The sequence below is a fragment of the Cricetulus griseus genome, chromosome 2 (assembly GCF_003668045.3).
Source record: "Cricetulus griseus strain 17A/GY chromosome 2, alternate assembly CriGri-PICRH-1.0, whole genome shotgun sequence".
Lineage (NCBI taxonomy): Eukaryota > Metazoa > Chordata > Mammalia > Rodentia > Cricetidae > Cricetulus > Cricetulus griseus.
In genome coordinates, this window is record NC_048595.1 from 314,376,134 (window position 1) to 314,403,840 (window position 27,707).

The 27,707-nt window shown below is 40.5% G+C and overlaps 2 protein-coding genes across 3 annotated transcripts in view; one reads left to right on the forward strand and one right to left on the reverse strand.

The window, feature by feature from the left end:
* Positions 1–27,707, reverse strand: part of Iqgap2 (IQ motif containing GTPase activating protein 2) — a 271,719-nt gene that overhangs the window by 68,932 nt on the left and 175,080 nt on the right. The window contains exons 11-13 of the mRNA XM_027401697.2: positions 23,746–23,906; positions 19,129–19,253; positions 11,693–11,856 (exon numbers count right to left, since the gene is read on the reverse strand). Of these exons, the coding sequence (XP_027257498.1) occupies positions 11,693–11,856; positions 19,129–19,253; positions 23,746–23,906 (450 nt within the window). The remainder of the gene's footprint in view (positions 1–11,692; positions 11,857–19,128; positions 19,254–23,745; positions 23,907–27,707) is intronic.
* Positions 278–7,595, forward strand: F2rl2 (coagulation factor II thrombin receptor like 2). Of its 2 annotated transcripts, XM_035440504.1 has the most exons (3): positions 278–507; positions 4,606–5,140; positions 5,171–7,595. In XM_035440504.1, the coding sequence occupies exons 1-3, from the start codon at positions 444–446 to the stop codon at positions 5,652–5,654; spliced, it is 1,083 nt and encodes a 360-aa protein (XP_035296395.1). In that variant the 5' UTR covers positions 278–443; the 3' UTR covers positions 5,655–7,595. The 2 variants fall into 2 exon arrangements, with proteins under 2 accessions (XP_035296395.1, XP_027257499.1); XM_027401698.2 differs by having other exon boundaries at positions 279–507; positions 4,606–7,595.

A 27,707-nucleotide genomic window follows, 5' to 3' on the forward strand; every position in this document is an offset into this window, starting at 1 on the left:
GTATTAAATAGAAAGTGTAACTCTGGAAGTATGTTTTCAAAATGGGGAAAAAATTGAGCTGTGGAATGAATCCAAAGCTAATTGATGCTCTGTGTCTGTTCTCGGCTTTGTTTTGCAAAAGGATTCAGCAGTCTCAGCCATTATTTAAATGCCCTGGGGAGAAATACAGCCTTGGTTCTAAATGAAATAACGGTAGGGGGTGAGGAAGAGTTAAAGGGAAATGGCAACAAGCTCCATAGAGACTCAGTCTGAGTCACTCATACACGGAAACATCAAGTGGCCACATCCTTTCCCAGCAGAGGCAGGACAAGTCCCTGCCTACACATTGCAGGGTGGACATTCCTCAGGCTCCCACTGGCTGCCAATACATGGAGCAGAGGGAAATCTGCTCTGTGACTTTGTACACTGGATAACGTTTTGTAACTGGGTCTCAGGATATCGGGATGAAGGTCCTTATCTTGATTGCTACTAGGCTGCTGCTTCTGCCAGCCACTTTTTGCCAGAGTGGTAAGTCCTCTTCTGGAATAGGATGGGAATGGGGATGGGGATGGGAGAAGGGTCCTTTTATGCTGTAGGAGTCAAACAAACCTACTCTTCTTGTTGTCCCAAGAATTGTGAACCCCAAGGCAGAGTTTGACCTGGGTTATTCAAAGGGAATCATGGAGGTAGCTAAAGTTTGTTGCCAAGTCAAACCTTGTTAAAGATCAATTGTTCTCTACTGTAGTTACACATTTGTGGCAGAGTCAAGACTTTATCTACAATTAAGTCAAAAGGTAATTTTCTTATTTGTAAAATTTCCTGATTTAGAAAAGATTGCATTTTTCTTCCAAGGTATTAAAATTTATATATAAATTTTATAATTTCTGTTGAGGCACAGGTAGGGAAAAATACTGCCACCAAGGGTCATTTGGTTTCAGCAGCCAGTGATGTTAACAGTATTAAATACCTTTTTTTTTCCTTAAGCTTTCAGTACCAGGGAGTTCTCCTCATCCCGTGTGTGTGTGTGTGTGTGTGTGTGTGTGTGTGTGTGTACAAGTATATATATGTATATGGTATGAGTATGTATAATTTAGTTATGCAGAATTTTAGAAATAAGATCTCCCAAATATAATTATTTCACCTTGAAATTGTTTTACCTATCACAACGTGGTAGCTTGTAACCTTCTGCTTGCTCTGAAATGAACTACTTTGAGACAGGACTGTATCCAGGGTTTTCTCTCACTGTCAGGTCACAGGGCAATCAACAGGGTTATGAGGGAGAGATGGGATGAAACTAAAATTAAACAGAAAGCCACCCTCTGCAAAGGAATGAGCCTTAAGTGAGGTTCCTGCAGAGCACTTAAGGAGATCCCCATGGCAGGGGCTGTCCAAGCAGGGTTTGGACAGGTCTATGGTTTCTTTGAGAGGATAACTCAAAAAGCTGAGCCACAGTGACAAGGAAATGTGTACAAGAGGGTTCCTGATGCCAGTCATGCTTGGGAGGAGTGAAAAGTGAGGGCTTTAAAGGAGATGAGGCAGTGGATTCATTCACCCACTCCCATGGGGAGGTATGATGGGAACATCCTTCATCAGGAAAGCAGAGGCTCATTCTCTCTGGATTACTCTGAAGCCTTCTCCCAAACTAAGAGCATTTCAGAAACACCACACCAAACAAAACCCAAAAAATCCCAGTCTTTTTTCTAGTATGAACAAAACTTAACAAGGAGAACTATTCTGACTATCAGAAGGACTAGGTGGGGGCAAACCTGAGATCTCATGAAAATAGTCTCTCTGTCTATCAACACCATGCCTTGCTCAATCACAGGATTCATGCAAACTCACTAGCATGTGGTTTCATCAGGTTTCTCACCAGACCTTGGGAAGAAATTTGTACACATCACTCCACCCAACTTGCTAAAGCACTTGTTGAGGGTGATGACTTGACTTTTTCCCAAATGCAAATGTACAGAAGGATTTGAGTGACTGAGTTCAAATGTCACAGGACATTACTCTAATGCTCACATCTTCACAGACAAACAGAATGCTACCTTCCAAATGATTCTTTCCTTAAATGACACCGGGTCATTCATATGCAGTTGCTCTGACATACTGATTCCACCTGATACAATGAATTCAGCCTGTGCAAACTCTGAGGTCTGAAGGAATTTATACCTGGGAGCAAAGGCCAGAGATTAAGTTTGGGAGAGACCCTGGCTTCAAATGAGGACAGTTCATTGAACATCATCCATGAATATTGAAAATAGAGGATTCAGGGGTTTTGTGCCAGGACCTCATTGTTGGGGTACTAGCATTTCAGATTGAAATATATGAGGTTTAAACTGGCATTTAAGGAACTGGTTATTACATGAACATGCTGAGTCATGCCAAGTATCTATTACACACAGTTGATATGTTTCTTTCATTTTAAAAGTTCACTTTAACCCCCCAGGTCATCAGAGTAATTTCACATTTTGATTTTTCTCTGTCTTGTCTCCTCTTAAAACCTGGCATTTCTCCTAAGTCTTTGCATTCCTTCTTCCTGTATCCCTCCCTAGGCCATCTCTCCACTCTCCTAATTTAAACTACAGACTCTGTGAAGACTAAGGCATTCACATCTCACATTTGCTCTTGGCCTTTGGGCATGTGGCATCCAGCTTTTGAACTGCCTGCCCAACAACATTTTACAGACTAACACTCCACCAGCTGTTCCAGCTTGGTCATACCACAACCTAAGATTTTAGCTAGGTGTGGTGGCACACACTTGGAATCCTGGTACTCAGGGAACCAAGGCAGGAAGACAAGGCCAGCCTGGGTTATAGTGAGATCCTGTTTCAACAAGCCAAACAAACAAACAAACAAACAAACCTCCTATAAACCTGAGAGCTGAATTCCTTTCCCACTTTATCCCTTTCACTCTTCCCAATCCCAGTTCTAAACAGCATCCTTTTCCTCCAAGCCATTCAGAATGGAAACCTCTATGTTAAGTTATGTTGCTTGCAGATCCTCCTCTACAACCAATCAGATGAGATGTCCCTTATGTTCCCATCTGCACCTCTCTACGACCTACAACAGTGGCTCTAGTTCACTGACCACCCTTAGATTCTGAGCAGTTTGGACAGCAGCCCCCACAGTAGGTTTCCTGTCCCTACTTTCTTAACTTCACACTCTTCTGTCACCAAACCCATTTTAAACACTGGTCAAAAACATGCTTATATTGGCTGCTTCAGATGACACAGGTTCATCATATGATGCCTCCAAAGGTCAAAATTCTTAAAAATCAACATGTTGCTAGGCCTATGTTCATCCTGGATGCTACAGGAGAGACTATGTTCTTCCCTTCATGCTCCTTGGCTCCTGGATACTTTTTCATCCTCAATGTCAATAGCATATCATTTTAAGCCTGACTCTGAGCCTCTTGCCTTACATGTATAAGGACTTGTAAAATTGCATTTAGACCACATGGCCAATCTAGGGCTCTGCCCCCATCTCCCTGATAACTAAATAACCCCTTGTCCATGTGAGGTATCATAGGTTCCAGGAGCAAGCAGGTGGAGTCGTGGGTTGGGTGGAATGTTATCCTATCTACCATAGTAGTCATTCCTCTTCAAACTCTGTGTGCAGAGGTGGAGGCGTGGGCCTGTGGTAGAACAACTGCCTAGCACTGAAAAGCCCTGGGTTCAATTGCCAACAAAGGGGGAAAAGACATTTGTATGCAACCCCAGAATGTACGAATAGATCATGGCTCCAGAGGACAGTTTAAGGTCCTTTTGGGAATTAATTGTGTGACTTAATTTTTCAAATTTGTTTTCTCTTGGATGTATCAAATTAGCACAAGACAGTATCTGTCCACGCATCTTCTCCTCTGATCTAAGAATTGCTTGTAGATGGCAGTAGAGTTTAACTGCCATTTAAGTATGCAATTGACATTTTCAGAATCAACTGACTGGCCATTCCCAGATTCCATGCCCAGCCATCAACATGAGAATCTACCTTGTGTATTAAGTTCTATCTCTGTAGCTTGCTCATCTTTGTTCAAGCTTATCTTTTCAGTGACAGTTTGCTTGAATACTCAACTTGGCTAACTGTTTCCTGAATACATACATACATACATACACACACACACACACACACACACACACACACACATACATACATACATACATACATAGTTACATACATATAGCTTGTAGGCAATAAAACATTTTTCTATACTGTTCCATTGTGCTGTTTTGTTTCCTCTAAGACAGTGGTCCTCAACCTTCCTAATGCTGTGACACTCTAATACAGTTACTTGTGTTGTGGTAACCCCCAACCATAAGATTATTTCCATTGGTACTGCATAACTGTAATTTTGCTAATGTTATGAATTGTAAATATTTTTGGAGATAAGAGGTTTACCAGAGGGCTCATGACCTACAGGTTGAGAACCACTGATCTAGCACTATTATAAAATCCTAACATGTAGGTGATTGTCATCTAGTTGCATCTATAGTGATTTAAAAAAAATGACCCCAAGTTCTATAACTATAGAAATCATGCAGCATCAAACATTGTATTTTATTTTTATCCAAATCACAGGTAGGACTTGGTAACAAATCATATGCTAATATTTCCTCTCAATTACAGGTATGAAAAATGTTTCAGAGAACTCTGCAAAGCCAACCTTAACTGTTAAGACCTTCAATGGAGCTCCATCAAATACTTTTGAAGACTTCCCACTTTCTGACATAGAGGGCTGGACAGGAGCCACCACAACTGTAAAAATGAAATGCCCTGAAGGAAGCATTTCAACTCTCCATGTGAATAATGCCACCATGGGATACCTGAGAAGTTCCTTAAGTACCAAACTGATACCTGCCATCTACATCCTGGTGTTTGTGGTTGGTGTACCAGCAAACATTGTGACCCTGTGGAAACTCTCCTCAAGGACCAAATCCATCTGTCTGGTCATCTTTCACACCAACCTGGCCATCGCAGATCTCCTTTTCTGTGTTACACTGCCATTTAAGATTGCCTACCATCTCAATGGGAACAACTGGATATTTGGAGAGGTCATGTGCCGGATCACTACAGTTATTTTCTACGGCAACATGTACTGTTCCATTCTGATCCTCACCTGCATGGGCATTAACCGCTACCTGGCCACTGTCCATCCCTTCACATACCGGAAGCTGCCCAAACGCAGCTTCACTTTGCTCATGTGTGGCCTGGTGTGGGTAATGGTTTTTTTATATATGTTGCCATTTGCCATTCTGAAGCAGGAGTATCATCTTGTCCAGCCAGAGATCACCACCTGCCATGACGTCCACAACACATGCGAATCTCCATCTTCCTTCCAATTCTACTACTTCATCTCCTTAGCATTCTTTGGATTCCTCATTCCATTTGTGGTCATTGTCTACTGTTATACAGCTCTCATCCGTAAACTTAATGCACAGGATCGTAAATGGCTGAGGTATATCAAGGCAGTTCTCCTCATCCTTGTGATTTTTACAATTTGCTTTGCTCCTACCAACATTATACTCGTAATTCACCATGCAAACTACTACTACTACAACACTGATAGCTTGTATTTTATGTATCTCATAGCTTTATGCCTGGGTAGCCTGAATAGTTGTCTAGACCCATTCCTTTATTTTGTCATGTCAAAAATTGTAGATCAGCTTACTTCTTAGTCAACAATGGCAAGATCATCTTAGAGAACAAAGAAAGATATTAGTGAAAATATACATGCTTGGGCTGACTTGTGCATGGCACCAACAGCTCAATTTTTAATTTTGTTTTGTTTTGAGACAGGGTCTCACTGTGTAGTCCTTGCTAGCCCAGAACTCTCTACACCAAGTTGGCCTGGAACTCACAGAGATCTGCCTGCCTCTGCCTCTCGATTGCTGGGATTAAGGGCATGTACCACCAGGCCTGACAAGAACTCCATTTTTAGTTCCTGTGAAATAGGGCTTCAAACATTAAGCATCATGAAATTATTAGGATTAAAAAAAAAAACTTTGTCAGTATTTTTAAGAATGTCTTAATCTTAAGCAAAATTATCATTATTCTCCTTATGACAACCGACACATCTCTATTTGCCTTCCCGATTCTCTGAGCTTTAAATGTCCCCTTTCCTCCTGTGAGTGCCACCGAGCCTCCATTTCACAGATCAGTTCAATCTTCCCTGTGTCTCTTTCTGAATATGTCATGCAAACACTTCCCTGGAATGGTAAACCCCAGGGCAGCTTTCATCACCAGCTCCCTAACACCACCTGTGAAGCCAGCCATGCCTACTGTCAAGCACCAGGCTTGCTCACTTCACCAACCCCCATCTTTTCTCACCCTGGCCTGTTGCATCTTTGCTTTACTCTGTCCTGCTTTTCAAGTCTTTAAAGGATTGCTCTTCCCTTGCTCTCAAAATCAAAGTGTCTTTTTTCTCATCTGGATTTCTAAAATACTTTCTTATAATTATGGCACTTCTATACAAACAACCCTGATAAGATAATTTGCACATGAATATTAGTTCCATAGGCAAGTAGGTTTTCTATGTAGTAAGATCACTGTTCCTGCAGGTTTCACACCTGCAGATTCAACCAACCACAGACCAAAAACAGTTGAAAAAAAATGAGCCGAACATGAACAGACTTTTTTCTTTTCATTATTCCCTAAACAATACAGCATCTTTTTATAGCATTTGTTCTGTATTATTTTTTTTGTTTTTTTGTTTTTGTTTTGTTTTTTCGAGACAGGGTTTCTCTGTGGCTTTGGAGGCTGTCCTGGAACTAGTTCTTGTAGACCAGGCTGGTCTCGAACTCACAGAGATCTGCCTGCCTCTGCCTCTGCCTTCTGAGTGCTGGGATTAAAGGCTTGTACCTCCACCGCCCAGCTTGTTCTGTATTATTCTTATACAGCATCTACACTGTATTAACTATTGGTAAGTCATCCAGAAGTGATGTGAGGTATATGAGAGGCTATAAAGAGGTTATAGTCAAATATAGAACATTCCTACAGGGATTTGGAATCTGTGGAGCTTAGTGTCTGTAGGGTCTTGGAAGCCACCCAGGAGGGATGATGGAGAAGGTGCTGTCTGTCTTCTCTTTTCTGAGGTTCTTGCGGTCATTCTAGGGCTATGCACTGAGGGTCAGTTGCATTCTTTGGATAACATGTGGCTGAATAAAAGAATAAAACCCCAAAGCATCTAAAGGGCATGGAGGCCTATTATGTCCTTACTGACAAGCCAGTAAATCCCATATGACATAAGATGACATCATTTCTGATTAGACTTATTTAAAAAAATGTAAGTTAAATGGCAATATCCTCATAAGGTCATTTATCAATTTAAATAATACTTCACTTCCAGCTACTTCCATCCCCATTAATTTTAGTGAAAAATGGTATTGAATTATAAGTCTCCAGATTATTCCTGTAGATAAGCTTCTCTTACCTGAGGGAGCCAATAGGAGATATATCAGTGGCTAAGGGAAGTGTGCCACTAGTGACTACAAATGGAACTGAGGGAACTTCTGAGCATTGTTGGGATGAAATTATAATTATGTATATACATGTACCTGACAAACCCTGTTATAATCAACCAAACAATAAAAACATCTTAAGTGTGCTTTGTTGAGTTATATATAGCTTCCTGTTGAATCAAACGTGGACAGACATTTACCTGAAGGCCTCCAGGTCCATAACTCACTGGGACACTTGCTTGTCCACCACTCACATTGGCTAAATAAAGAATCTGGCAGGAGCCCAGCAACAGAGGAGTGGGTGAGGCAAGCACTCTAGAGAGCTTCCCTTTCTAGCAAACATGTTCAGTCTTACAGGAGGAAGTCATGCCATTTGCAGGTCAGGAGTGCATCTGGAGATCATCACGTTAAGCAAATTAGGCCACCTCAGAAAAACAAATACTGTATTTTTTCTCTCGCTCACCCTTTGTGGTGCCTGGATTTTACACAAAGAAATAAAATTGGGCATATGTTTATGTATAAAATGACAGCAGTAGACTAAGGAAGACAAAGCGGAAGGGGATGGTCAAGAGAAGTGATGATAGCAGGTATGAGGGAGAGATACTCAATGAACATTACATACTAGCACCAAAGCGTTAGATTAAAAGACTTTATAAGGCTATATAAAAAATAAAAGTCAATGTCAACAAGACAGCTCAGTGGGTGGTACTTGCTACCAAATACGACACGATTATCTCCTTAAACTACATTGTGGAAGAAGAGAACTGACACCTGCAAGTTATCCCCTGACCTCTGCACAAACTCTGTCGCTTGCTCACACATAAATAAAATGCATAAATAAATAAGATAAAAGTCAGATAAACTTTAAAACAAGCAATTAAAATAAACCTAAAGCATGTTTTAAGATTCTGAAAATCTCGGTAGAAGGTACTCATTCTGAAAGCTAAGTCATTAATTGTAGTGGTTGGTCCTGGTGGAACAGGACAGTATCTACTAGTTAAAAGCACACAGAAATCCAGCATGGTGGCACACACCTTTAATCCCAGCACTTGGGAGGCAGATGTAGGTGGATCTCTGTGTGTTGGAGGCCAGCTTGGACTACATAGTGAGAGTTCCAGGACAGCTAGAGCTATATAGTGAGGCCCTGTCTCAAAACACATGAAAACAAATCCAAATTTAACCAACCAACCAAGAAAACCAAAACCAAACAACAACAACAACAAAGTATGAGGTTTCATACACAGGACAAATGGTTGCAGTGTCTACTTAATTTATCAAAGTGAACCTGTTCTCCAGGTTCTCCCTGCAACCTTCAGTGTCTACCTGTTACAGGGCCTTCCTGGCTGGCATACTCTGCCTGTCTCTACCCTAAATTCTCCAGCCCAGGGGCTAGACTGCCCCTCCTCAAGATGCCCTTCCCTATATAATCCAACCATTTTGGTTACTTGGTCTTTTAGTCTACTCTCTTTGGGTCTCTTGGCTGCTGCACCTGTTCTCTCCCCCCCATCCCCCGCCTCCTTCTCCCCCCTCTTCTCACATGGCACAGCTCAATTTGGCTGTGTTCACTTTGAACTTTCCCAGATGTCCCTGTTTCTGCCTATACTCTCCCACATATCTATCATAAGCTTTCTCCTCCACCATACCCAGGTGTAGTCATGTCTTTCCTTCTCCCCCCTTTTTTTTCATTCAAAAAGGCATACATACTTTTTGTGTGTATGTAACCATACATGAACAAATCCAAACTTTAATGAGGGTATAATTCAAGTGTCAAAGCCTTCAATTTTAAATTGCTCTTGATTCACCTTCTTCAGTGGGTAGATGTAGAAAATGATCTCTGCTAAGTATATGCCACCATGTTCATTACCCAATCTCGTCACAAAAAGAACTCAGTGCTTACACAGAATATCCAGAAACCTCCCAGCCACTCCCCTGTCCTCACTCTTTGATGAACCTTAGCATCCATTCTATGCTGCTGCCATTCACCTTACCCTTTAATGGCTATACTCTGGAATAATCTTTACTTTGTACTATGCTAGCAATATCTTTTTTTAAAAGATTTTATTTATTTATTACGTATACAACATTCTGCTTCCATGTATATCTGCACACTAGAAGAGGGCACCAGGTCTCTTAACAGATAGTTGTGATCCACCATGTGGTTGCTGGGAATTGAACTCAGGACCTATGGAAGAGCAGTCAGTGCTCTTAACCTCTGAACCATCTCTCCAGGCCCCAGCAATATCTTTTTATTCTTATTATTTCCCAAGGCTAGACTGTGGGAAAGCAATACACAGAAATGCCACCAAGTATGTACACTGGAATTTTCTAGGAACCTAGTAGAGATATAAAAAAAGGAAACAAAAAACAATACACCAAGACCCAGCTAAAGGAACAGAATCAGATTTTGATCTCTCTCTCTCTCTCTCTCTCTCTCTCTCTCTCTCTCTCTCTCTCTCTCTCTCTCTGTCTCTCTTTCTCTTTTTCTTTCGTGAAAAAGACCAGGCTGAGAAAAAAAATTATGGATGTGGCTAGGGACACATCTTAGTAGAAGGACATATGCCTAGTAGGTTCGATCCCCAGCAGTGCCAAGGAAAACTAATCTATTAAGGTCATTTTTGGTCTTTCCTTGTTGTAAGGACCTGTTTTAACACCCATTGTATGTGTTTCCCAGTCAGTTGCACACAGTCATAGTCCCAGAATGAATCACCTTTCAAATAGGGCAGGGAAGCAACCACAGGAGGCTTCAATAATACTCAAATAGGCTGCTGTTTGTTTGGGTGTTGGAATTCGCAGTAAATGCTATAGATACACACATACACACAAAAACCACACACTCGGGATTGGAGAGATGGCTAAGCAGTTAAAAGCCCTGGCTGCTCTTCAGGAAGGCCAGAGTTGGTTGGGTTCCCAGCACCCACATCAGGCTGCTCACAATTATCTGCAACTCCAGTTCCAGGGTATCTAACACCTCTGATCTCCAAGTACATTCTCTGCACTCATGTACTCATATCAACACACAAGATGCATGTAATTAAAAAGAAATCTTAAAAATTAAACACAAATGCATATATTTGTAATATCATTAATATACTGTGATATAAGAACACGTTTACGTATCTCATATTCTTGTTTACCTCTCATTATAATACTTCAGGGCAGGTGTTATTCTAATTTGATGCATGTGAAAATGAGCATATGGAGATACAGCAGTTTGACTGAGGCCACACAGCTAGGATCTGCACGGTGCCTGCCTGTCTCCAAAGCAAGCAACTTTCTCTCTCAATGCTGTTATTTTGCTGTCTGCTATAGACAGTTATTTAACTCCTAGTTCATTATCTCAAGCCTCATGGTGATGATGAAATGATTCAGGGCTATTATGAGAATTAAACGGGAGATGCTTAACTACCACTGTCATGCCTGCAACAGGAGATGCTCAGTACACACGTGCTCTAACCAGAGTATTTTCCCTGCTTCGGAGGAAGCAGATCCTGAGCTCTGAAGGTGTATACAGGGGAGTTACCCATTCCTTCCAGCTGGGTTTGCACCTAAGAATGTGGATGACAGAAATGGATGGCTATTGTTCCAGGTAGCATCACTTCCACTCTTGGGCAATAGGTCCTATAAGTCTCAACACTCAGTCCAGTATCTTTCCAAGAGCATTAAGACTTTCTGGGACCCCCTCCATGTAAGTCCAGCTGTAAATAACATCACTGTTCTTCAAGTCCCCTCCCATGCCCAGAGCAGAGCATAAAGGTATCTATCAAGCACTGCCCATACCATGCCAAATCCCTTACCCACCCGCCCAACCACCTCTTCTCTCTCCTTTAGGCACAGATCCTGTTCTATCTCCAAGGCAACTTCTCTTAAGATTCTGGGCACAATGTCTCAACCCTTATTCTCTCCTGCTCTCCTACCACTCCCTTTGAAACAGTGACTGCTTCAGTAAGTTCCTGACCATCTTGACCACAAGGACAGAGAACTTTCAAATAGCATCATGTGCCCTCTACAACCCCCACCCCAACCCAGATGCTGTGCACAACATAGGTACACTGGAAATGCCCAAGGAACTGCACTCTGGATAAGAATTCACCTACAACTGAGTGGTAGGAGCAGAGGCAATCACTCTGGGTCTAGATTTCTCTTTAATGCTTGGCATTAATGTTTTCATTCTCATTCACTTGGATAAGAAGCTTGTAAGATTTATGACAAATGGATCAAAAGTCTTCCCTCTCACAAATAGACATTCTAAAACTTACCAGGACTTTCTGGGATTTTGTATGGAATAAAACATCCTGGTAGTGCTGGGCATGGTCTGGGTCCACATCTCTGATATTAGCAGTGGGTAGCAACAAGGTATCTAACGTCTTCAGAGGGTTCCCTTCATCGATGGCTTCATTGATGTACACTAGAGCTACCATTCCTGCAGAGAGAAGAGCAAGTTTTCTAAGTCACAGCACATTACACATTCTCTCGTGTTCATGCTACAGAGAGCTAAAGGCAGACTTGGTAAGACTAGAGATAAGATATAAGGTATTGCACAGAATCAACTGCATTTCTTTGTGTGTCTAATGCATATTTCAAAATGAGATTAAGAAAAATTCAAGTCTAACCACAAAAACCATTCCCGTGGAAAAGTAATGCATTCAGGAATGACTTAAGAAGCACACACATGTATATCAAAAACTAGGAAACAGCTCAGAAACACCTCACTGGCAACGCAAACACAGGGGGAGGCATCTCATGGCTGTGGATTGAAGACAATATTGTGAAGGTTGAAATACTCCTCAAGCAGGGGGAACTAGGAGGAGTAAAAGGAGGGGAAGCTGAGGTTGGGATGTACTGTATGAAAAGAAGAATAAATAAAAAATAAAATAAAGGAAGGAATAAAGAAAGAAAGAAAGAAAGAAAGAAAGAAAGAAAGAAAGAAAGAAAGAAGAAAGAGAGGGAGCGGAAGGAAAAAGAAAGACTCCTCAAATTGACCAATTCTAGGTTAATGCCTATAAAAATCCAGCAGCCATTAATTTCACAAAACAGAATTGATAAACCGACTCCTAAAGGCACATAAAACACAAGGAGCAATAGCAATCAATGCAATTCTGAACAAGAAGAAAATGCTGGGGTATTTGTTCCCATTTCAAAACTCATTACACAGGTACAGTGACTAATTCTGCAGAGTCCTGACATGAGGAAAGCCATATAGATGAGCAGAACATACTGGGGATATAAAAATGGACCCTTCCACTTATCACCAATTACTTTTTTGACAAGGGTGCAAAAACTATTTAATTGGCAGAAAAAGTCTATAAAGACTATTGTTATAAAGCAAATCGTTCTGGGCCAACTAGATACTCTCACGTGTATGGACAAAATTGGACCCATACATCAAATCCTGTATATAAATGAAGTCAAAATAGAACCTAGATCTAGATGTAAAGGCTAAAATTAAAAGTTATAAAACTCATAGAAAAAAATAGGAATGTATTTTAGGACTTCCGGCTGAGTAATTATCTTTTTAGCTATCAAGAGCACAAAGAAAGAAAAACATTAAATACACAGTATTTTGTCAGAATCAAATGTTTTGTGCTTGGAAGTTCTACATCAAAGAAAATTAAAGGGCAATTTGAAGAATGGGGCAAACTATTTGCAACTATTCAAATACAACAAGACTAGTATATCGTATTTATAAAGAGCTCCTATAATTCAATAATTAAAAGACAGTAACATCAATTTAAAATGGGCACAGGATTTAAATGTATATTTATATATCGACACAAATTCAGTAAGTATATGAAGAGACACACAATATATTTGCAATTAGGAAAATTCAAGCCAAGTCATACTAAATACAAGCCATTTTGTAATCACTAGGATGGCCGTAACAAAATCCAACCATAATAAGTGATAGTGATGCTTGAAAAACATGAACTTGTATGCATTGTTGGTGGGGATGGGAAGTGGTGCAGACACACCGGAGAACAATTTGGCAGGCTCTCAAAATGCTAAATATAAAATTATGCGATCTAGCCATTCTGTTTGTAAACACCCAATTGAAAACACAGATCAACATACAAACTTGAAGGCTTTCCAGGTGGAGGTGGCACATGCTTTTAATCCCAGCATTCGGGAGGCAGAGACAGGCAAATCTCTGTGAGTTTGAGGCCAGCCTGATCTACAGAGTGAGTGTCGGGATAGGCTCCAATGCTACACAGAGAAACCCTGTCTTAAAAAACAAAACAAACAAAAAACTTGAAGGCTTAAGGCATTATTATTATTTGTTATATAGCTAAAAAGCAGAAACTACCCAAATTTATATCAAATAATGAATGAATAAACAAACGTATCTCTATAGACTAGAATATTTTTTTGACCTAGGAAGGACTATAAAAGTATACTAACATATAACACAATATGAATGAGTCCTGAAAACATACTAAGTTAGTTTTTTTCTGAAGCAAAACACGAAAGGTCACTATGGACTTAATATATGTCTGGATGTTTTGCCTGTATAGATGTCTGTGCACCACATGTGTGCCTTGTGACTGTGGAGGACAGATGATGACACTGGATTCCCTAGAACTGGAGTTAAAAAGGGCTGTGTCCTGCCTTGAGGATGAGGTGCTAGGAATCCAACCCAGGGTTATCTGGAGGAAGAGCCAGTTTGCTGATGCATCTCTCCAGCCTCATCATTCACTTCTAAAAGGCAACTATTATAGTATGTAATTTGTATTTCAACAAATGCACATTTTTAGAAGAGGTTCACTTTTGCATATGAACAGCAAAAGGGAAACTATTTCTAGTATGACTCTGAAATGTTAGACATCAATACCAAGACATTAGAGATAGGACTAAAAGATGAGTTTAATGTAGAGATGTACAGAAATGAAAATGCAAAACCAGAGTTTTAGGCATGCATTCTATTCTTTGTATTACTGTTTTTGCAGCTGTTAAAGAGCCTTAAAACAAACAGTTCAAGATCAAATAATTTTCTACAATATTAAGATAAAGCAGAACAGATATCCACACAGCTCAGCACTGTCCAGTGGATTTCTGTGTAATGATGAAATATTTTGCTTTTGGTGTTGTGCAATACAGCGATCATTAGCCACATAACTATGGAGCAATTATCATGAGGCTATCACAAATGAAGAATGAAATGTAAGTTTGCTTAGCTGTGATTATTTTAAATAGTCACATATGGCTGGAACACAGAGGCAGGCTCCATAGAAAAACAACAGCAGGCATATTTTTGGGACAGCTTTAAGGTTCAAATATAGATAGTGAATTTCTTGTATTATTTATCTAATAATACACATTATTAGCTTTGAACCCTAATTCAAGGATGTGGCAAAGGAGGGCTAGGCAAACCCTCTTGTTTAGTTGGTATAATCTCATATATTGAAAGATCATAGAACACAGGGTATACAAGGACATAGAGTAAAAAAGCATAGAGGTTAGGTGATGGAGTCTGAAAATGTTGTATAAACTTGAAGCAAAATGTATCTGAAGGTCTATTCTCATTACTACCCATATTATCAAAAAATAAACAAGCCCCCAGTAATAGTATACAGAAGCAGGTATACATTTTTGCATCCATGTACTCATACATACACATACTCAAATACACATATGTATTCATATACATACACACTAATGAGGGATTGACTTCCTACTTTGGTACTGATGAACAAGACTTGGTAGAGAAACTAAACACTAAACATTAAGTTAGGAATCACACTGTAAAGGCCAAACATTGCTATTGTGTCTAATTTTTCATGAAAAATGATCACAAGACACTTTACAAATATAATAAGCTATAAAACCCCAACACCTCCAAGTTTTAAAAAATGTACCTCTGTTTTATCATTCAAATGAGGCTACCATTTTTCTAATAGCTGACCTCACAAACACCACTGTGCTAGGAATAAAGGGGTTTTCCATGAGGGAAAAGAATCATCTCAAATGATTAGAGATAGTCCAGGTTACAATACTTAAATATATTTGAAGTTAATAAAATCAACTCTATTTCTTTAGCATCCAAATGAAATAATATTCAAATATGAAGAGAACCATGGAAAGTTCCAGTACTGTTCTCATGCTATCCTACTTATAAACTGGAGTGTACAGGAGATTATCCCATTATTCACTGGACACCCCATGGTCAGGCTGTTCTAAATACCTTCAAATACCCCATCCAAACATGATCTTAGCAGAACCAAGTGTGAGAAAGTGTGTACACACATCCTAAGGGCTGGTCACCTGGCAAGGTGTGCATTCCAGCTGACTTGACGGAAATCAACTGCTTAAGTTCTTGATAGTGTTTCTAACAACACAAGCTGCTGAGGTCATAGTAAATGACCTCATAGAAGCCAAGGAGCCTACCCAGAAGCCCCTTGGGCACACCTGTCACTTTTTCTGTTCATACATGTGAAAAGTAAACCCAGATGAATAAAGATTGCTGAACCACAGGCTATGGCCTACTTCTTTAATCTAAGCAAAATGCTATGACATTCCAGCCCAGTGACAGTGGGTATTCTTGGAGAACATGTATATTTGAGCTAATGGATGAAGTAACCTATATAGGAATGGCACGTTACCAAAATTTTAAAAGCAACTCAAATGTAAAAACTTTCTTGAGGAGGCTGTGTGGGTAAAATAATACTCTTCTGTGGTTTTGTTGAGAAATGTGGGTTTTTCCAGGAAGAAATCAACAGAACATCAGAGTCTGGGAACATATTTAGCAACCTGTTATTGGATACATCTTCCATTTAGCACTTCTATTAGCTGTAGGCCCAGTGAGCCACAAGGCAGCCACAGAAGTAGACCTCTCCACACATGCAGGGAGTGTGGAGAACAAGGCCAGGACACTGTTCTTTCATAATCCCCATGAAAACTCACAGCTCTTTCAATGATTTAATTACTGTACTGTACTCTCACTTGGTCATAATAAGGCATTTAAAAAGTTTTACTTTTATGAGAGAAGAGTTTTTTAGTCTCACATACAGACCAAGAAAGGAACTATGAGGAGAGAAAAACAGGTCTAAAGGTTAATAGAATACCCACATCTTAAAAGCAGAACAGGAGACCATTTAGGGGAGGAGGTGGACTAGAGAAAGAGGGGGAGGGGAAGTGGGGGAATGAGCAAAGGGGATGAATAAGAGCAAAGAGTATTGATGAAAATGTCATAACAAACCCATTTCTTAGTATATAAACCAAAACTTAGCATTTAGCTTTTTAAGTTACCTCTTTAATATATGATATTATACACGATACTTCAGGAATTTTAAACAAAAATAAGGGAGGGGTTGGCAATGGGGAAGGAAATAAAGCATGAAGCTGAAAGGAAGTTGAGGCAAGAAGCATGCAAAAAGGTGGGGGTGTGGATGGGGAGTAGAGAGCAGCAAAAAACATCATGTTTCAATCATGCCATTAGGAAACCTAATACTCTATATGCTTACTCTTAATATTAAAATATTTTTAAATACCTCATTTTGACAAAAGGAAAAAGAACAACCAAACCAAAGTACAGGTAAATTAAATACTGTGTGTTAAAGTTCACAAGTGCTAGAAAGGGATCAATATTTGAAATAAATTTCCTGGTTATAAGTATATGCCCTCCATGACAAGACACTGATGGATTGTGGGAATGGCCACAACAGTCAAGAGGCTTTAATTACAAATAATTTCTGCTTACAAAAGGCCACTGTCTCTTTACATTGTAAAAACACTTGTTTTCCTGTCCTCGGCAAAGCAGAGGCTGGGGATGGCACTCCTCCCATGGTCAGTGTGAAGGACAAGGAACACAGTGCAACAATTGTGGGCACAAAGCCACCTTCACTTGGGTAGGCAGCATATGCAGACAACACACAAAACATATCCAGAGAAGTTAGAAGATAATGGGACCTGATGATTTGTTTTACCTACCAAAAGAAATCAGTGGGTAGCATTAGGCTCCACACTTAAGTGGCAGGAAGCTCAGTGTAGATGTGGGATTCCAAAAAGAGGGCAAGAGGGAAAGAGGACCAGTGACCACTCTCTGTAGTCACACACACACACACACACACACACACACACACACACACACACACACCTGTGATTTCCACTACCTATACCCCCAGGATGCTGAACATCTGCTCAAATCACTGCTTCCCTCGAGAGTAACATCTGACAAGAGCCTCAAGCTTCCAAGTCAACAGATTGGATGATCTCATTGAGGTGTTTGAATGTAGATTCTACATGCCTCACAGACAGGAAGTACAGAGAGGGGCAACAGAAAGCTGAGCTGTCCCCAAAGAAGCTTAGGCATACACAGGACCTGAAAAAGACAAAAATCATGACAGTGTCCAGATAGAAGTGTCACAGTAAATCCATACCCACTGTGCACCATGAAGGCAGTCACACTGTTTCAATGGGCTGGAGTCCAGAGGGAAAATATCTTGAAACATCAAAACACAAACTTGGCAAGATGCTCACGGGAAACAGCCAAGAGTAGCTGACTGGAAGATCATATATGATTTCAATATTCCAGAATTAGATGCAGTATTGGGGGAACCAGATCTGAAGCCTTACCAGAGCTCTCCAGAGCAAAAGAGCTTAAGACTTGAGACACCTGCTCCATCTGAGAGTAGAGCAAGGATGCTAGAGAAGGTCCCTGTTCTGGCACTAAAAGTGACCCAGGACCCTGACCTTGCAAGCAGCTAGATTTGAAAGAGACTGTGAAGGAGACTGGGGATGGTCATCTGACTTTTCAAACCTGAGTTACTTATGTAGATGGTGTCTTGAATACTGAGATACAGAGAAACGTATCTACAAATGAACTGAAGTTCTTTGGTGTCACCTTGGTATTGATTTGTGCTAATCCGAGTAACTTACTGCTTAGCCTATAAATAAATCTCACAGTGTCTAATTAAAAAAAAATAGCTGAAGCTGGGCCATGCATGGGTACATGCCTGCAACTCCAGCACTGGGGAATGGAGGCAGGAGGATCTATAAATTGAAGTCAGTCTGGACTATATAGTGAGAACTTGAACATAAAAAAAGCAAAGAAGAAAGAAAGAAAAGAAGGAAGGAAGAGGATGGGGCAGGGAAGAGGGAAAGGAAGGAAGAAAAGGGAAAGCCTTAGCTAGAAGGGAGGTTAGAGATTTGATTGATTCTAATTTATCGCTGCTAACAAGTCAAGGCTTGGCCATCTTTTTTGTTGGAAATGACAACCTGAGGTCTGAACTTGTTCATTCATGCTACAGAAGTGTAGCAAACACAGGAGTCACCCAGTGTTCCCTTTTGTAACTGTTTGTGTAATCAAAGGGGAAAAGAAGGAAGCCAGTTTATCATTTTAGAAACAAAACAAGTTATGATATTTGACCATATGGTCTGATTATATTCCAATTTTTCATTCCTACAATGGATAGTATGTCAAAGTTGAGGAAAGCAGGCAAATGAAAGGCCAAAATAAATTAGAAATGTAACTACAGAAGCACGTTTTAGCTAAAAACAATAAATAATTATGACTTGCATTAATTTATTTTTCTACCTTTCCATATGTGCTTTGCACAAACCCTTTTTATAATACATGCATGCACATTGAATTAACTGGATGTTCCCATGAGCAAACTCTTCCAGCTCACATCTAGAGAATATGAAGTCCATACACATTGTTCTCCCACTTAGTTATAGAAGGAAAATACTCCATACTTACGGTCATTTTCTTCTTGAATCTGGATATTAATCATATCAATACAATTCTGAATTTCATTCCAGCTTAAGGTATCTTGCCCTTGAGACAACACTTCTTTTTTAACAGAGAGTAATGCATCTGCATACCTGTGGAAGAGAAAGCAGAAATGCTACACACACAGTCAGACATCTTTCACTCTCCGCTCATGCCCTGCATCTGAAGTTTCACCTATGGACCAAGTGGAGATGTTTCATCCAGCCTGGCAGAAGGGAAGATCATTCCAAAGAGATACTTTGTGTCCTTGATCTGACTTTAGACTGCTCAAACAATGGACTGTAAAGAAATTGGAATTCATTCTGGCAGACTGAAAAGGTACCAGCTAGAAGGGGACCTTGTCTCCTGGAAAGAGAGTTAGGAGTCTAGCCAGACCACTTTACAGGATGGGACTCAAGCCAGACAGTGATGGGTCAATGGTGGGCAGGACCACACCTTAACTGAAACTGGTTAGATGTGCATATACTTGGCCCTCTATTTCAACTTAGATTTTACTTCAAGACTCCTAAAATGGACATGGGTTTTTCCAGATTGTTTTGTGGCCACATTGAAAAAGTAGTCTTTTCCTGTGGTTCACTTTTAATTTGACTCTTCTAATTGACCTATTGAGGACAGGTGGGCAGGCCTGGCTTGAAGCGCAGGTTGTGACTGTCCCACATTGTTCGATAACAATGTCCTGGGGTTAGACAAAGAGTAGTTGGGCAGGTAAAAAGTGTACAGCTTTGCCAGCACATACTAGACCGATGGTTATAGAATTGATAGTTTTTTTTTTAAATTTATCTTATTTTAAAATTATGTGTATACATGTGTGTCTCTGTGTGGATATGTGCCAGTGCCCATGGAGGCCAGAGGTGTTGGATTCCCCTGGAGATGGAGTGATAGGCAGTTATGGCCTGATGTGGGTGCTGAGAACGGAACTTCTTTTAGGTCCTCTATGAAAAGAGTATGCAATCTTAATGCTAAACAATTGTTCAGCCCCAGTGTCAGAACATGGTCTAAGAATGGAGTCATATGAGAACTCTCAGTGTGAATCCTCATTGTGAGAAAATTACAAGAAACCAAGAGTCTTATGACACAGCATTGTTCTTGAAATGTGCCCCTCCCAGGTGTAGTGGATAGGAGTGAGTTTACTTTAGATTATTCATTACAACTGGCTATTGTTATTTGTTTATACACCTCTATCGAAAAACCTGTTTCTGCCACATGTGGCTTGTCTTTATGATTGTATGCAGCTTGAACTCATGAGAATTTTACTAGGGTGGCCTTTCTTAACCCTCAGAGTATAAATTGTTCAATGCCCTGAATAAACTTGGTTATTGCATGAGACTTTAGTTTGCCTCATTTATTGGCTCCATTCTCTCTGGTCCCACTGCCTCTAGTGATAAACACCCCACTACTGGTGTTTTTTCTTAAAAGTACTTTTTATGTCCAGGCATTGGTGGCACACACCTTTAATCCCAACACTCAGGAGGCAGAGGCAGGAGGATCTCTGTGAGTTCCAGGCCAACCTGGTCTCCAGAGTGAGTGCCAGGATAGGCTCCAAAGCTACACAGAGAAACCCTGTCTCAAAAAAACAAAAACAAAACAAAACAAAAAAAACAAAAAAAAAACCAAAAAAAAGAAAGAAAGAAAGAAAGAAAAAAGTACTTTTTATGCTTATGAAATGTTCAGTTTAAAAAAAGTTCCTCACAACCCAATATCATATCTAATCTAAGCAAAATGAAATCTTCAACTACATGAAATGGCTTCCTCATCTCTCCTTTTCAAAATGCTGAAATTGAACCCAAATCCTTGAATACTCTAGGTGAGTACTCTTCACTAAGTTATAACCTGAGGCCTCTTTTATTTTTATGTTGAGACAGGGTCTCACTAAGTTGCCCTGGATGCCTTTGAACTTGGTATGTAAGCCCATGTAGGTCTGTGACTTTTAATCTTCTTGCTAGAAGCTTCTGAGTAGCTTAGGTTAGCAGCGTCCGCCATCATACCTAATATGTTCAACAAGAGTGCAAATTCCATGAAAATACACTTCCAAAAGCCTTGTTGGACCACTTAGATCTTCACAGTATGCTTTCTTGGCAATGTACTGCAGGAGTTGAGCTAAAATAGTGTAGATTCCCATGTTTCCTGTCCTCTCTAAAGGCTCCATGGAAGTTATTCAAACCTTTTTCTTCTGTGTCCTCTCCCAGCTAGGCACTGAGACCTCATTTCTGACCTCTGACTCTTCTCACTGAGTATAACATCTGGTTGACCCTGGCCAACCATTCTAAATTTTTTTTTAAATGAGAGAAATTTGAGGGGAAAATTTACCCATCTTGATATATTACCATGAAACTCACACTTTCAAAAAAGCCACTTTTACCACTGAAAAGCATGCAGCTAGTGTGAACTGGGTGGCCAAGAGTGAAGAAACTCAAGAGGTTTGTGCTGTTTCATCTTTTTCACGGGGGAAGTAAGGAAGGGCACAATTCACCTGTAGCCTCCACATGTACTGGGGGAGGATGTTAAATGAGCCTAAACCTGTCTCCCTGGGGGTGACCAATTTCCTCAAAGTTCTTCATGCTTTAAGGTGATACTGAGGTAACTTCTATAGATTGTAGGTTGAGAAACAAAAGTTCTTCAGAACAGGAAGTGATGATGACAAATGAAGGCTTCCAACTGAGGTCAACCAAATGTAGGCCTGAAACTGGCAAAGGATCGTTTGTGCTTGAGATGTTTGCCTTACCACAAGAGTCACAGAGAAGTTACATTTACTACTGTATAACAAATAGCACTGATGACACTAATAACAGGGGCACATGGCAATTTGTACTGGTTAGCTTTTCGTAGAGATGAAAGCCATCCTCTGTTGATTCTAACCCCAACTATGCACTAGAACAAACCTGCTCATTTTTGGTGTTTATTTTGTTTTTTTTTCATACTGAGAGTCTCATGTAGCCCAGGCTGGCCTCAGACTTGCTATCAAGGAGGATTCTGGACTCCTCATCTTCCTGTCTCCAGGTGCTGGGTGTTGAAATCACAGGTATAGTCCAATATGCCAGGTTTACCTCTGTTCTTTTTAAGTTTTTAATATATTGTGAACTTGAATGCAGGCCATGTGACTCTCAAATGGAATGGCCCCATTTCCTTAAGTGGTATTTGTAGATAGGGAAGCAATTTTGATCAACAGAATGGGTAACTGAATTAGAAGGGGAAGGATTGTTATGTAGGGGCAGCGGCCTGGTATGTCTGACAATCTCTTTGCCATGAGTCACTGTTAGATTTTAACTTTCACCGAGGAGTGAGCAGATCTGCCCTAGAATTTGGCATCAAGAAGGCTCAAGGGTTGGTTAGAGAAGAAGGACTCATGACGGATGAGGATAGAAAAGAGGTAGGGGACTTCACTGTGGATGTTACTGCAGAAAGATAGAGACACAACAGCCAGGTGAGGGTGGCCCCTGGAGAGGATGTCCTTTGCTGAGTTCTGTGTATGTGGATCAGCTGTGCACAGTGGACGTGATCGTGAACAGCTGTCTCATAGCACTAGGGTTCTGGCCAAGGGAAGAAGAAAACCAGAACAGACTGGTGTTTCTAAGCTTGGAGAAGAGTGTAACACCATTAACAGGAGCAATGGGGGGAGGAGCAAATTACCCGGGAAATAAGTGCCGTGGAGTATGTCAAGCAGGAGGGTTTAACTCAGGTAGAACAGGATGATTCATTTCTGCAGGAAGACTAAGAAGGCAACTCTACTGACCCTCTACTTCTTGGCAACTTTATACTCGGGCAAGTAACCCAACACCACTTTCTCAGAATCTAAAAGCTCCCTTTCAGTTTCCTTTTCAACTGGGCTTGACATAGGATTAGCCACCCTGTGGATTAAAGCCAGTTTACTGTCATTGGCTAAACTGTTGTCAAGATCCGGGTAGACATCTCCCTCTGGTGGTCACTGCAAGTCACAGTTTGCTCACTGATTTTTTTTTCTTCTTCCTAGCGGAATCTAATTTGGGGGTTGCGTCCTCATTTGTGTGAGGCCCTGGCTTCAGCACCCACTAGCAAAGAAAAGCCTCTGATTTGGCTTTCAATTCCAGCCCTTAGCTCTCTCTCTAGGCCCACTGCAGTGTTAAATATGACTAGCAATCACAGTTATCTAAGAACCTGAAATGAAAACCTCCAACTGAGGTATAATCCATGGAGCTCACAGAGCTCTTGTGTGTAGTTCAACAATCAGAAGAGTTGGGAGTTTGGGGACCCACTTAGGGTTCATAACTCCAGAAGTTTCCTTATCATGGATGGAATGGAACCTCGGTGGGCAGCTACTCCCAACTTCCCGAAGCTACTTCCAACTTCCCCGAAGAGCCCTGAAGGGTCCCAAAGAAAGGTATATTTTCAACAGCTCCTCCAGGAAGCAATCGTTGCTTAGGATAAAGTCAGTTCTTAACACAAGATGATAACTCTTACTGCAGTGTGTACCAGCTCTTGAGAAAATGTAAGCAGGGTATGTGGACTTTCCCACTAAGCAAGTTGTTAATTTGGGAGATCTGCCAAGCACACTCTCTGTTTTTTTTTTTTTTTTTTGCCCTGAAAGAAGGTTTGGAAAGTGCTTCTTACCGGTCCACGTGTGCCTCGTCCAGATTGTTGAAACCTATGGTGGGGCTTCTGAGTTGGTTCTGCACAGACACAAGATCATTGCTGTCCAAGGCCTGGTTCAGCAAAGCAACAGCAGACAACATTTCCACGGCAATCAGGAGCTCCTCGTGGGCCAAGTAATTCTGTCGGCAAACACAGGACAAAGTGAGCTCCCGGAATCACACACTGCACATATGTGCTTTGGGGATGGGATACATATGACAATGAGCATGCCCACCTGCTCTTCGATGGCTTTCAGGAGAGGCAGGTAAATGGCTCCTAGGTTCTTTTAGATTATTATTTTGGGGGCTGTGTTATGTGTAACCTACAGTTACAATGTCACAAATATCTGTATCCCACAGCTGATCTCTATTGCCAGTGGTGCTGGCTGCCTACCAGGCTCTATGTAACCTGGTAATTAAGCCACAGGTTAGACAAAACTGGCAGAAAGGTCCAGGTAAGACCTCAGCACAGTAAATGACTCTGTTTTGGGCCCAGGAAAGAGATGTTTTACCCAAATGTTATAAGCCTAGAAAAACAAATGCAATCTTTCAGCCAAGGAAGTTGATTCTCATCCCCAGAAGGTAATTTTGGTTTTATAAATTGGGTAGAAACTTTAAGATGTACTATAAGGGCTGGATATTTGATGTAATTTAAGGTAAAGCTTATTTGTAAAGCAAGGGAGACCCTCCATGTTTGCATATTTATGACTATTTTATTTGGATTATGTAAAAACAGGTTAGCTTTCAGAGCATCCTCTCCTTTCAAGATTTTCTTCCATTTGATCATTTTACATCATTTTAATCCATTTCAAAAAAGGATAGTTCTTTTATTATATTGAAGGGATTGAAAATAATTCCTTTAAAAAGAGGATATACATCCTTGCATTTAGAATATTATGTATTCAAAATGTCATAATCATATTAAAATGTATTATAGCTTCCTGGATTGCTACAAAAACTTTTAAGATCAAACTGATTTCAGAGTAATAAAGCACCATTCTGTTTTCTACTGCAAACAGGAAACTGTGGCAACCACAGAGCATTTTATCTAAATGACACACATTAACTATACATGCACCACATGAAGGTGTGTAAGACTGAATGTAAGCTACAACAGCTACATGGAAGCCCTGTTTAAGCACTTGCTCTATGTCTTCCAGTGGACTACACAAATATCAAATAGGTTCTGACAAAAGGACAAGAGAAGAAAGCACAGGGCTGCTGCATGGATGGCCCTGATCCATGGCTGAGCTAGGCTGAGACTTGAGTGTCTGAACTTCAAATCTAGGAGAAGTAAGAGGGGACAAAAAGGACCTACATATGATGTCAGAAAATAATATGTACCTCAAAGTAATTGTTTCTATGTAGAAAATGTGTGTGAAGGGGAGGGACATCTTGATAAGCAAGCATAAATAAACAAATCCTACAACCCAGGGGCTGGAGAGATGGCTCAGCAGATAAGAGTTCTTGCTGCTCTTCCAGAGGACCAGAGTTCAGTTCCCAGAATCCATGCCTGGCAGCTCATAACTGCCTGTGGCTCCAGCTGCAGGCTAACCAAACCGAAGGCTTCTGTGAGGGTGTGTCTCTCTCTCTCTCTCTCTCTCTCTCTCTCTCTCTCTCTCTCTCTCTCTCAAAAAAAAAACCCAAAACCAATAGTATAACCCAAACCTTTTAGGGTACATGTGTTTGGTTTTTGTTGTTGTTTTTGTTTGTTGTTTGTTGGATTTTCTTTTTTGTTGTTGTTGTTGTTTGATTTTTGTTTTTTTTTTGAGACAGGGTTTTTCTGCGTAGTCCTGGCTGTCATGGAACTTACTCTGTAGACCAGGCTGGCTTCAAACTCAGAGATTCGCCTGTCTCTGCCTCCTGAGTGCTGGAATTAAAGATGTGCACCAACACTGCCAGGCTTGTATTCACTAGTTATTTAATCCACACATAGTTTTACAGAGGTGTTATTCATTTCAACTGACTTTTAAAAAGTATATATTATATACCATAATCCAATATATCTCAGCCTCTGGGTTTTGTTTGTTCCGCTTAATGTGGACCTTTTGTTCTTATAATTATTCATTAAATCAAATTTTTAGATTTATTTATTTATTTATTTATTTATTTATTTACTCATTGTGTGTGTGCGTGCAGTGTGGATGTAGATATCAGAGAACAAATTTTGAGAGACAGTTCTCTCCTTCTACTGTGTGGATCCTAGGGTCCAATCAAACTCAGGTCTTCAGTGGCAACTGCCAATGTCCACCTAACTATCTCATAGGGCCTTATTCTTTCTACCACCTTTTTTGTTGGTTGCATAGTATTCCCAGCACAGGAAAAAATACCACAGATTAAATAATCTTCTATTAAAATAATTAACATGCAGTTAGATTCTCCCCCCCCCCCACCAGTCTAACAGACTGAGAAACATCTCTGTGGCTAAGCTTCCTGATTTGTCTTCTTCAGGCCTGGTTTCCAGAATGCAATGGTCAGAACTACGAGCCTTTGAGATGCATTGGTCAAGAAGGCTACACAACTGCACATACCAGATTCTTAAAGGTGCCAGCAGCTCTATATTTATACCTACATCCAAGCAAATCTTTCGAGAAACTACCCATCTACTCTCATACACTCGAATGTGTGAGTGTGCACACACACATACACATACACTCATGCATGCATGCGAGCATGCGTGTACACACACACACACACACACACACACACACATGCACACACATGCACACACACTTTGTCTTCATTTACAAACATTTTTTGTTTTGTAAGCTCGCATTCATGGTTCTCTGAGCTGGTCACTCATACTCTTAGCTTCCTTTCATCAATAGACAACCCTGGTTCTGATTTTTAAAATCCAGTTGTTCTTCTTCTATCATTCCTTAAAATTTTACTTTTTAAAAAGTTTTATTTATTAAAGCTTGGGCCTGGTGGGACACACCTTTCCCAGCACACTGGGAGCAGAGGCAGGAGGATTTCTGTGAGTTCAAGGCCAACTTGGTTTACATAGCTAACTCCAGGGCCAGCCAAGGTTACATGGGGATATCCTGACTCAAAAAAAAAAAAAATGCAAAAAAAGGAAAAACAAAGGATTAGAAATTTTACTTATTTATCTTATGTGTATGGGTGTTTGGCTTGCATGTTTGTTTGTGTACCATATGCATGTCTAATGTCAGAGGAGGCCAGAAGAGGGTGTCAGATGCCCTGGGCTGGAGTTACAGAAGGCTGTGAGACACTATGTGGACGATAAAAATTGAACCTGGGTCCTCTGGAAGAGCAGCAGGTGCTCTTAACTGCTGAGCCATCTCTCCAGTCCAGAATTTTGAGTTTTAAAAAATTACTTTTACATTTAACTCTTAATTTTACTTTTTATTTTTCAGGGGGTGATGCTGGGGACTGAACATGGCTTCATGAAAGCCAGGCAAACATATAACCTTGAAGTTATTCTGAGATATATGTGCTGTGAATTAATACTTTCTGATCATCTGGTAAACACTTCAGAGGACTCCATATTAAACAACTCTCCTCATAATGGCAACACCAGCTCTTCTCTATATGACATTCTCGGCCTTACTTCCAGTACTTTTCATTTTGCCCCTCTCTGCAGCTCATAGACTTCGAGAAAACATCCTATTATATAATGTGGTCCCCCAAAGAGAGTGGCACTATTAGGAGGTGTGGCCTTGTTGAAGTGGGTGTGGTCTTGTTGGAAGAAATGTGTCACTGTGAAGGTGGGCTTTGAGAACTCATATAACTCATATATGCTGAAGCCGAGCCCAGTGAGTCAGTCTACTTCCTGTTACCTTCTGATCAAGATGTAGCCGGCACTATGTCTGCCTACATGCCATTATGTCCTGCCATGACAATAATGGACCAAACTTCTGAAAATGTAAGCAACCCCAATGAAATGTTTTTCTTTATGAGTCACTGTAGTCATGGTGTCTT